The 12,026-nt window shown below is 43.7% G+C and overlaps 1 protein-coding gene across 6 annotated transcripts in view; it reads left to right on the plus strand.

Moving 5' to 3' along the window:
* The window catches only part of RASGRP3 (RAS guanyl releasing protein 3), a 59,193-nt gene extending 52,208 nt beyond the window's left edge, over positions 1 to 6,985 (plus strand). For all 6 annotated transcript variants that reach the window (XM_041477278.1, XM_041477282.1, XM_041477283.1 and 3 more), the window contains 4 exons: positions 2,277 to 2,313; positions 4,758 to 4,883; positions 5,390 to 5,754; positions 6,255 to 6,985. In XM_041477278.1, coding sequence (XP_041333212.1) covers positions 2,277 to 2,313; positions 4,758 to 4,883; positions 5,390 to 5,754; positions 6,255 to 6,263 — 537 coding nt within the window. In that variant the 3' untranslated portion in view covers positions 6,264 to 6,985. The remainder of the gene's footprint in view (positions 1 to 2,276; positions 2,314 to 4,757; positions 4,884 to 5,389; positions 5,755 to 6,254) is intronic.
* Positions 6,986 to 12,026: the final 5,041 nt, after the last annotated feature.

Raw genomic sequence — 12,026 nt, forward strand, 5'->3', positions numbered from 1 at the left:
ACCCACGGGGCAGGGACAGCCAGGACCTGAGCCTGTTGTTCCAGGCTGCCTTGGGAAGACGTCATTGCGTTCGTGACACTCAGTGCGTGTTTGGAAGGCTTCCACAGCAAAGCAAGGCCCTAGGACTGCCCTGAAACGTCCTCTCCTGCAGATATTTTACTCCTGCATCAATTCTCTAATTGGCCATTGTTAGATTTTTCACGTCTCCCTGATTACATCCAGTGCAGGAATACAAATGAGTAAGGGGTTGTACAGGAAATGGAAATAAGGTCATTTTTCCTGTCAGCTCACTGAAGTCATTGGCATTGTTCTGTGGATGAGTTGGGCTGATAGGACAGGAACCAACTACAGAATCTGCTGCATATTTGTTCTGCATTTCAGTGCTACTCATCCACGAGTGGAAACCTAATTTCAAACTGGTGCACTGATCCACAGTCAAAATAATGTGCACTGACCATGCAGCGGGATGAATTGACATGACAGTGCAATGCGCACAGTTATTAGAACGCTACAAACTTTGAAGGTCAAATTAAGACCTAATGCCATTAAGCAGCACAAAGTTGATATGCCCATGGCCAGTCGCAGTTCCATCCCAAAGCTTGAGTTGCACCACGTGGCAGGGTAGGTGACTGGCCATCCTGCTAAGCTTTATAATCTGAATTTGCACAGATCCTCTTACCTTGGAGCTGGCTCAAGCCAGCTTTGCAGCAAAGCTGTGTCAGACACATTCAAAGCTTTAGGTCAGAATTTGTGACATGACATTTCAGCTAAGCTTCCACTGCAGTGTGTAGCCACAACAGTGGTGCCAAATTTGAGTGGGAGGAAGGTACAGAGATAAGAAGGTGAGGAGTGAGTAGAAAGGTCTGCAGTGAGAACAGATTAGAGCTTAAATGAAACAAGTAACAATCCATGTCTCTTACAGGAATCCTGTGAAAGAGATCTGGAAAACAGGTCATCTCTGCTTTCTCAGGAGGGACTGGAGTGCTCCCAGTTGCTGCCTGAGCACAGCAACTGCATTCACTGTGCACATATATGGCATTAGCAAGAAAAGAATAAGCCACAGGCCTTCTATGGACCCAGCTCCCACTGTTGTCCTTTCTATTCTTTTGTTCACCATTCCTCTACCTTGCCTAATCTATTTCTGCCCTCTCCAGAGCCCCATTTTTGCTTGCTATTTCTTTTGTGCAGTCTATGGGGTGGTTGGTTTTTTTTCACCCAGAATCTTTCTGTCCTGTTTGCTTTACTCTTTCCTTTGTATTCTGAATGATCTTCATCTCTTCCTTTTGAACCTTTCTTTAATGACCATATTCACCCCCTGCTCTCTGTGCATGGATACTTATAAATCTGGTGAGGAGCCGCACGCAGTTTCAGTTGCCTGGATGTGCTCACCCTCCCTGGTGAATGAGCTCAGGAAAAATAAACACCAGAGTCCCTAGTTTCTTTCCTTTTATGCTACAGTTAGAAAAACTGCCCCTGCCTCTCAAGAATGGAAATGCTTGTTTTTGTAATGCCGTGGCTGTAGATACAGTGCTTCTGAGTACATAGAAAACAATTTGCTAAGGAGTTTCCCTGTTTCCTGGCAATCCTCTTCAGGTGGCAGTGAAAGCTTCCCAAAAGTGGGACCACACACAGTGGCCCTTGGATGTTTAGCATTTGGTAGTTGCAAGTGTATGTCGACAAGAACAGCTTCTGAGGAAAGGCAAAGATTGAATTTAGTGGCTTTTCTGCCTGTTTCATTCTTCATCTGTTTGGGTTGGGGTTTTTTTAAGTTGGAAAAGGCAGGTGCACAAATCAGATTGCTATGGCTAGGTGTGCTGGGAACCAGTATAGGAGCCAAGAACCTAGTTTTTATCCCCAGTGATGTTTTCTTCTGCTCTGTTTGAATGTTATGGGTCAGTGATGTATCTGGAGAATGGATGTACGCAGGAAGTTCTCCTGCAGATACCATTAAGGGAGCCTAGAAGCAGAAGAAAGTAGTCTTCTGTTTTCACTAAGCTTGACATGATAGCACATTTTAACCAATTCCTGGAAGCAAAATTCATCTGTGTCTCTCCTTCTCTGGTAGTCCCATTACTACAAGTAAGTAGCAGAAGTAAGGGAGAAGCCACACAAGTCTTATCACAACTAGAGGGGGAGGTCTGCCTGACAGGAAGGGTGTTAAGAGCAGTTGTATCCTGTTTGTGCTTTTGTAGCCATTGGTACTTCCTCATTGTGACCTTGTTTTCCTTCCAGCTTTCTTTTCTGATTCCTTGACGTTCTTTTGTCTTTCTTTGCAGCTCTGGGGTATAATCAAACAAGGCTACAAATGTAAAGGTAAATAAATACTACAAGGATTTTTTTCAAGCTACGGGTGGTGGGTTGTAGTACCAGTTAGTCAACCATACCTGTAACCAAAATGGCACATGTTCAAACACATCTTGCATCTACATTTGGTATTGTCCATGAGCAGTGACTGCTGGCACACTATGAAGTTTCACTGTACTACAATGCACATTACTACATTAGAATGCAGTAGGAAAGCACAGATTCTGTGAGATAAAGGTCCAAAACAGTCCCTTACTCCATGAGCTGTAACTTTCTACCAGTAATGACCTTGTAAATTGGAAAACCAGGTGTTCTTATCCTAACACTGAAAGATCCTGAAATATATCCCCTGAGACTTGGGTCAGGAAAAAGTCTGCTGGCAACAATTTGTACATCCATGTACATCCGTGTACATCCATGTGCCCGCAGTGAAGCCTACATGCAATTTAATAGTGGCTGAGCTAGAAATAGAGAAATATTTAATTCCTAGACTGCACAGCAGATCTCATTGCAAGATCTTCTTCAGACATTCAACTAATAAAAAATACTAGAGCTCTTATATCCCTCTCCTTTGCCTTCATAAAATACTTAAATTTTTATGCAGTACTTGTACCCTATTAAGCAGGTCAGACCAAAAAGGGCTTTATAGTGGTCCTCATTGGCTTTTAAATCCTGGACCTATTTATTTCTCAAGCAGCCCAACTCTGGCTGAAGGGCACTATTGATTTTCATAGTTGTAGCTGCATCTCAGTTATTCAAAGGGGAAGATTCACATTTGTACTCTTTTCACTTAGTCTTACACAGACTCCAAGGAGAAGGATAAAGAATCCACAGTAATTTTGTTTTTTAGGATACACCATACTCCTGTCTCTCTCTCCAGCCACAAACCTCTCTTCCTCAGAGTGGGATGGGGAAAATGTCCATGGCTGGATCAGCACATGTAATTCAGATATTCCTGAATACTGTCATCTTAGAAGCTTTGAAAGGGCTGGTTGCAGTCTATAGTTTTATTGGTAGGATGAGGAAAGGAAGGTAAAGTTTTGTCACACCAACCTGTAAACTCAATCTGAGATCTGAAAGTTGAGCTTCTGTCCTGCATCACTGCCTGTAGCAGCGGCCCGGTGGAGACTGAGCAAAAGTGGTTCTGTAAAGTCAAAGTTACAGGCAATGAAGCATGAAAGCAGGAGAGCAGAGCTGCTCACTCAGATCCTGCAGTGGCCAACAAGTGTGAGGGTGCCTGCCTTTTGTTGCAGCAGCTACCAGCTGCTCTGTGTTCCAGCATCACTGCAGAGTGATACCCTTTAGGGATGAACTCTGCCTTTAGCACAGAGCTGTCATCCTCTGAACACAGCAGGGGGAGGGAGGGAGTTCCTTCTTCCAGGTCTGCTGCTTACCCAGCACTGTAAGTAATGAGATAAAAGCTAGACTGCATGTTCTGCAAGTGATAGAAGGAGTCCTGCACTCAAGAGAGATCCTTAGTGTATCTGAGGGAGCGTGTTACCTTTGAGGCAGAGAAGGCCAGAGCTGGGCATGGACTGCTGCATTAGTCATATGAACAAGGTGTTGGCAGAAAGCAGAACTCACCCATCATGCCAGCGCTGCTGCCCTGAGCAGAGTGGTTCCTACAGCAGCGCCATAAATGCAGCACCTTGACAATGCTCACCTGGAACAAAATGTTGGGCTATGGAGCAGCAGAAGAGAAATAAGGGAGATGGGAGGTTTTTAAACAATGGAAAAGGACACAGAGGAGAGTGAGATTGTGTTTGGGGCACATCCTCCACCCTTCAGCCCTTTCTTGCATACAAGATCCATACTCCAGCCACACTTCAGATAAATGTACCTACTCAGGATGTATCCACAGTGATCTAAATCCCAGCAGAGGCTTGGAGTGCAGGTACTCAAAAAGTCTTTTCTGAGTGGATAATACACTTCTGCAGAGCTCATTCATGTGCTAATGTTGCTCACTGAGCTACTTAGACTAGTTTTAACCTACAGTAGTCTATACTGACCTCCAGCAGTCCTTTTTACACACTCAGGATGGATGCTCTGGCGTCTTCTAACCAAACCTGTTTACTATAATGGGCCCTGCTGGGTCAGATAAAAGCCAGCCAGATAAATAAACCCCCTCTTGGGAGAACTCATGCAGTCGAGCAGAAGTTTTATACAGGATCATATCATTCCACATCTCTTCCTTGAGACTATTTTATGATTAGAATATCATCTTGTCTCTTCTGCTGCCATTTTTCTACTAATGGCTGTCATGGAAATGATCCATTTTTTTTTGTAATGCACTTCACACCAAATTATCCATTTCTGTAACACCCTTCAAAACTTCTGTCAAACTTTTTGTTCCTTCAAAGTCCTTTCTTGGTATCTGCCTGCTAATAGCCCTGAGGGATTACCAGATAGTTCTGGCTTTCCATTTGATGACTTGACAATTTCTTTTTTTACAGATTGTGGTGCCAACTGTCACAAGCAATGCAGGGACCTGCTTGTGCTAGCTTGCAGGAAATTTTCCAGAGGAACTTCAGTAGGCAGCAACCATGGATCTCTGCCTAGCAGTCCATCTCTGCCTCCAGGTGAGAATAGTTTTCCTCCTATTTTAAACCCTTTCTGGAATCCTCTCTAATGGCCAATGTTCTTTCTGCCATTTTTAATTTTTCCTTTGTATCAACACACAAAGCAACACCTGTCCTTTTTTACTATGGCTTGTGTTCACTCCTCAGATTACAACATCCTTTTCTCCAGCGATGGCCTTAGTGTCCTGTCTAAGGCTCACTATCCTCCTTACCAGCACCCCTATCCCATCTGAAAAGAAATTATATTCTATTTCTCCTTTTTTGTCACTTAGGAGCAAGGAGATATAAGGCACAATTCTAGCACTGTCTTACCCCCTGAGCATGCAGATGGTGAGGCAATAAGATCTGTGCACGCAGTGTCAGAAACAGTTTCCAAGCAGCATATGGATATTGATAATTATAGCACTGCTTCATACAAGGGGTTACCTCCCCACCCTCCCCCAGGCTTGCTACCTTTTTGTAAGCACCAGAATACTTAAACAAAACAATTCCACCCTCTCTTTCAGTCCAAGATGAAGTATTTGAATTTCCCAGTGTTGCTGCAGAACACCAGGACCTTGATGGCAGAGCTATCACCCTTGTCACTGGCTCTTCACGGAAAATTTCCGTGCGGCTGCAGCGGGTGACCACCAGCCAAGCAACACAGACAGAGCCACTCTGGCATGAGCCAGGTTGGAATGATTCAGGTTCCCATACTTTCCCCAAAATGAAGTCCAAATTCCACGGAAAAGCGGGGAAGAACAAAGGCTTTGCAAAGTGGGAGAATGAAAAGCCCAGCATGCAGGCTGATGTAGAGCAAGAAGCCGAGGCCCCACAGGATATACAGGATCACAATGGAATAGAAACTCTCCCAGAAAGACAAGAATCTGAGGTGAGTTCCAGAAGAAGCCAAGACAGTTTAAAATCTGCTACAGTCTGAAGTCTCATAGGGTTATTTGATGGATTTCAGGAAGATTTGTCATTCAAATTTGTTATTGTTTTTTGCACAAGAGTCATTTTCAGAAGAATGCTAAATCATCCATAGATCCCTGTTTTCTACACTGCTCTACACGTGCACTAAGACACTGTAACTGGCAGTCTGGGTTCTGGTGTCAGTATGTGCTTTTTAGCAGTTGGGTACTTCTCCTTTTGAAAACCATTAAAATAGCCTGGTGGATATCTGGCCACCTTGTGTGCTGTTGTACCCTTGCAGTGCACAGTTCAGGGCTCCATGAGACTCACAATTACCATTCTGACAAATACAGGGGTCCAGGCCAGGGCAGGGCATTGATCTGCTGTCTGTTGCTGTTATCCATAATGTTTATACTTCCAAAGCCTCATGCTTTTATTGACCACCTCTGCCAGCATGTAAATGCTTTATTCTGCTTACAGGATAGCTGATTGCACACCCTGAAGCACAGAAGACTAAAGATGACAACTACAGCAAGTGTTGATGGACTGTCACAGACCACATTTGGCCATAAGGAGTGTTCCCATACCTCATCCTTTTAAACCCAGCCATTGCCCTGTTTTCTTAGCTGAGAGGTGTTATAAGGCACTATTTATTTTCTCACAAGTAAGCCATTTCGATGAACATCGCACAGCCACAGCAGCACGGATCTCTGTGCTCAGTGTTTTCTTTTGTATGACTTCTGTGGAAACTTCCTCTACATGCCAGTGAGGATATACTCAGCCTTCTTTAAATGCACTGCATCATTTCAGTATGACTGCCAGCAACAGCAATGGTGAGGACAGAAGCCAAGCACCCAAGTTTGTTCAATAACACTCCTTTCCCAAGGCTTGTAATGATAATTTAAGGAAAGAAGTAGGTATGCATGTTGATTAAATCTCAAACAAAAATCTCTCACAAAATCCTCTATACTGAATTCTTCACGCACCTGGGGTTTTGAATTTTGGCCATGTTTACATTGCTGCAGTGAACGTATTGGTGTTCAGCACAGTGATATCAGTTCCCAGACTGGGGATCCTTCAAATAGGCAGCAGCTGGCTGAGACTGAAGGAATTCCAAGACACTATGTGTTTTTCTGGTTACACCATAATGGAGAAGGGTGACCTTTGCCAGCACTGATTATGGTAACATTAGCATGCAATAAACACTTTAGTTTTAAGTGTGTGTGTGTGTTTGTGTCTGTGTCTATGTGTGGATGTGGTACTTTTCTCTGCTTAGAAAGCTGTACACGTTAAGACTAAATGTTCTGAAGAGCAATCTCCGAATCAGCAGATTGCTAAGGTAAGATCTAGCACCTGAATTATAATGGTCTGGTTTGAAGTTGCATTTCCCAGAACTGTTAAGTTATTGAAAGAGGACAGTGCTCATCTGGAGAAAGAGAGAAAAACAAAACACCACAAAGCTCAAGCCTGAAAAACTGGCACACGTTAGTCTTCTTTTCCCATCTCCCCACAACAACAGGGGTGGGTGTGTGCATATGTTGCACACAATCTGATTTAAAACCCAATTATAAGATGTCCTACAAAATTCAAGTTATTGCACCCTTTAACATGTTATAAGCCTTCAAGATGAGAGTAATTTCATAGACTTCCCTAACACAAAAATGACAGCTACACTCCTCTGTGGTAATTTGACTGTAAAGTGCACTGGGACTACATGATACCTGCCCAGGTTTGCGTCCTTCAGGCTTGTTTTCCAGCACAACCAGTAGCAATAGTAAATAGTAAAAATGTGGAGATAAAAAAAAAATTTAAAACCATTCTCTTTACTGTTGTAAACTCAAGAGAAATAAGCACTGGTTTCCAAACTAGGATGAGGGCCAGAAGCACACTTCATTCTTACACTTCTGCAGGCAAAGAGCAAGCATGAGCAAAGCAAGGTGTTGGTTTCCTGTGGTGGGTCAGGTGCTGGGTCCCAGCCGGCTGCCCGCACAGCCACCGTTACAGCACACGGCTTGCTCACCGCGAGAACGGTGCGGCGGAGAATTTGAATACAGAATTTGGTTACCATCCAGGCTGTTGATGGATCTGTTGAGATAAGCCTCTTAATGCTCCATAAATGAAACATTCATGAGCAACTTCATTCTTAACATCACATAGTTTTGACCAGCATTTAGTCCGTAGACCTCAGCTCCTTTCTTGCAGGCTTTTAAAAGTTACTCGTAGTTCTTGACTTACTCATCTCATCAATAAATCTCTTGCAAGCCTGGTAGCTTCCGTCAGTTTTATGCTTACCGCAGCAGCAGTTGCAGATCAAGGATAGTCTGCAGGCTCGCACAACTGATCCTGCTAAGCAAAATAATGCAGCCTCCAAGGAGGATCACAAAATCATTAAGGTTGGAAGACCTCTAAGATCAGCAAGTCCAACCTTTGACCAATCACCTTGTCAACTAAACCATGCACTAAATGCCACATCTAGTTGTTTCTTGAACATGCCCAAGGATGGTGACTCCACCAGGGAGGTGGTGGAGTCACCATCCAATGCTTTACAACCCTGATAATGAAGAAATTCTTCATGAAATTAAGAAGGAATAGGTGAAAATTTCAAGCACCTGGTACAGCTGGAAACTCTTTGTTTCAGGCATTTAAGGAAGGGGAACCCAGAGCGTGTTGTTGGCAGTACGTGATCATGGCCATTGAAAACAAGAAAGACACTGGGTAGAAATGCAACCATTTTTCTCACACACACACCCCTCACTGCCCAAAAAGGAACAGATTTATCTTAGACAATGTAATTATTTATTAAAAAAGCATTCACAGACTGTTTACAGAAGGTGGATCTCCTAGTTCCACAACAAGAATCTGAGTAGGGAGAGCTCACAGGGCTTGAACAAACATTTTAAGAAGTTGATATGAGCTTTTTTTTTTTTTTTCCCCTGTGGGGAGGCCTGAATATAGGTAATTTAAAAAATCTTTTTCTTTTCTTATTTCAAGTGGACATCTTTTTCTGAACAAGAGAAAGACTTTTCTTCACAAAAACAATTTTAGTTACCCAGTCTAGGCAAAGGAACAAAGAGTTCCTTGTTTGCTCTCTCTAGCTTAACAAAATGCAGAAAGCATCAGCCATCAGAGCTCCTGCCTGATCTATGTGTCTTTCCTGGTCTGGGTGAAATCCTGCCTGCTAGAAGTACAGCAATTCCAGGAGAGTGTCCAGGAGAAACTGTGTCATAATGACAAGAATGCTGGATTAATGAAGCAGCTAAAGTCAGATACAATCCCAAATGACGCTGGATAATTCCACCCCATCCATTCTCTCCTGTCTCAGGATCTTTTGAAAAACATGGGGGGAGACCTAGGGATTGTTCAAAAAACAAACTCTCCAAAACACCACACAGTGGAAAGGAAGATTATGTCAAACCTTATTTACAGCTTGGTCTGCAAATGCCAAAGAATACAAGCAACAAGAGTAGGTGAAAAATGCAAGTGCTTGGATAGACCTTGTAAGAGATTATTTGGCTGTTTGAGCCAAACCCACTAGGACTTTCTGTGCTTGTTTAAAACCTCGGCAAAGCCTCATGTTGCCCATAAGGGAGCTTCAGCTTTGCTTCCAACTTTATGGAGTAATGTGCTTGAGTGCTTCTCAAGGAGTCAGGGGGACATCTGGCTCCCTCAGAGGGAAAAGCAAAGTCAGGTTTGAACCCAAGCTCTCTCCTCTGCTCTAAACCTCCCCAGAGTATTGCCCTCCTCTGGCCCCCACCCCCAGTCCTACTCAGCTTTTAGGCTTTAAAAGAATAACCCAGCTTCACAAAGAAACATCTTCCTAGACAGAAGCTATCTCCTCAGAGGCACCTTCCTCAGGCAGGTGAAGGCTCGGGAAGGGGCAGGGAGAATATGTTTGCTGACCAGAACTGTCTGAAGCATGGATTTTCCCCAGCTGGGAAAGGTGAGCCATTTTCCTTTCAGTACAGCAGATGAGCTGAGCTTCAGAGCAAGGTTAGGGGCAGCCATTAGCTAAAATTTTACATCTTCCCAAAATTAAACAGCCTGTCACCTGTGTGGCTGTTGCTCAAGGACTCCTCTACAGAAGTCAAAGTGAAAAAACGTCCTTCATGCTCCCCCAAGGTCTTCCTCATGGGAAGCCCAGAAGCCTTTGGCTAAGTAGCCACAGGAGGATCCCTGCAGCCTTGGACACTAGTTCTAGAAGCTTTAGGCATCTGCATGGGAAATACAGATTTCACATGAAAGAAAGCTGCATGTGAAGTATACTGGACAGAGGCTGGAAAAAACCAACAAAACAAAACAAACCCTACAAAAACAACCAACCCAAAAAAACCCAAAACAAAACAAACCCCACCAAAAACAGAGAACAAATAACAGGACAGACAAAGAGTAAATGCAGGAAGAAGCACACTAAGAGACCTCTTTCTCTATGACACCAAGAATGGAAAGGGATCCCAATGGGAGTGCGGGAAGGAAGGAGGGAAGGAAGGAGGGAGGGAAGGAAGGAGGGAAGGAGGGAAGGAGGGAAGGAAGGAAGGAAGGAAGGAAGGAAGGAAGGAAGGAAGGTTGGTTTTGTAGAGGCAGGAGAAACAGGGTTTGTTTGTTTTGTGACTATTACAGCACAAAGAAAATCTAATCAAGGTTTGCTTCATTCAACATCAGCCTAGTAACTGATGAAAACGTCCATACAGCACAAAAAATAGTTCCAAGTACTTCTCAAGAAAGCCTTGACAAAAGAACTGACAGGGTCATTGCAGAAATGGATATAACTTTGGAAAAAGTTTTTGAGTTATCAGCACTGATCTGGATTTTCAGAATAAGCATTGCAGCCAACAGGGTAAACTCACTGGAAAATCTGTGCGCTGAACTTTAAAGTGCTGTTTACAGCTGTGGACAATCTGGTCCTAGGAGACAGAAAAGCCATCAGCAAAAGGCTACCGCTGGGGCAGTATGAAATTTAGCCAAAAAGTCTGCTTTTTCCATGAGTGGAGCTAATGCCGGAAAGTTTAAAGAGGCCTTATCACCTTCATCTCTGCTCCATGTGTGAAAACGAGTTATGACCTTCCACCTGCCCACAGCATAGGCAGACTCCCTCTTTCTTTGGTTTTACAATAGTGTTTTCCTACTTTTTGTACTTGTTTGTCTCTCCTCTGTTGTGGGAAAGACCCACGTGGACAAGAGAGGAAATTACTGGACAATAAAGGGGAAACAATGACACTGACAGCAGTCAGAGCTATAAAAAGCACCAAGTAAACACAAAGGAAAAATATTTTTTCCCTTCTACGCTTGTTTGTCAAGCCATTAGAGCTGTGACTTATTTTCAGCCAAGGAGGGGAGAAGGCAATGTTTACAGCTGGTAATAGCACTTGCTTTTTCAGGTTATGAAAAGCCATAACCTGAACCAAGCAAGCACATGAGTATGCCAAGAGCCTACACAGGGAAACACCTTGGCATGCTGCTCTCCAATCACAACACTGCTGTGACTCTAACCTAAGGGTTTGCTAGAAGGCTGATAAAGCAAACTTGGAGTTTAGCATGAGCCAGCTTGTTTGGGATTGCTAAAACCTCCTCAACACCTTACAAATGCATTGGATACATCTGTACCATTCCTGTTGTCCAGGGAAATCAGAAGTTGAGAGAGCAGAATCACAAGCCTAACAGTCAACAACACTTGGACTCTCTACTGCAGTCCAAATGTGGCAGAACTAAGACTAAATTATGTGCAATAAAAAGGTACCTGAGGGCTTTTGTTTGCAGGTCTTCATTAACCTAACAGGGAGCTGAATTCTAGTACCACAAGAATTGACACAAGCCTTTTGGACACTCAAAAGTCATCAGATCCCAGTGATAATCCTTATTCCCCAATGCATTCTTTCCACTTCAGCAGTTTAATTTTATTGTTCTAGGTGTATAACTGGTCACAGGGAATACTCCTACACCACAGGACTTTTCAAGCTCCAACCATTTCTCATAACTATCTGCTGCCATGAATCTTGCTACCCCTTCTCCCCAGTTCTGTCTTAGACAGTTGACTGGTAAGCCTCTAGGTTCTAACTAAGCCTGAGGTTGGTTGAAGCACTTGTCACTTTCCTCAGTTCAGATGCAAATAACAGTTTCCTGGAGACAGACATCCAAAGCCTTCAGGCAGGTTACCCACAGGCTCTGGCTGAGAAGCCTAATCCATAGCTCGAGGAGCCTCTCTAGGGCCATCAGCCATCCTGTCACATCACCATGGAGCCAGGATTTTGGCTGCTG

This window comes from Pyrgilauda ruficollis, unplaced genomic scaffold, assembly GCF_017590135.1.
Source record: "Pyrgilauda ruficollis isolate IOZ18807 unplaced genomic scaffold, ASM1759013v1 scaffold4, whole genome shotgun sequence".
Taxonomy (NCBI): domain Eukaryota; kingdom Metazoa; phylum Chordata; class Aves; order Passeriformes; family Passeridae; genus Pyrgilauda; species Pyrgilauda ruficollis.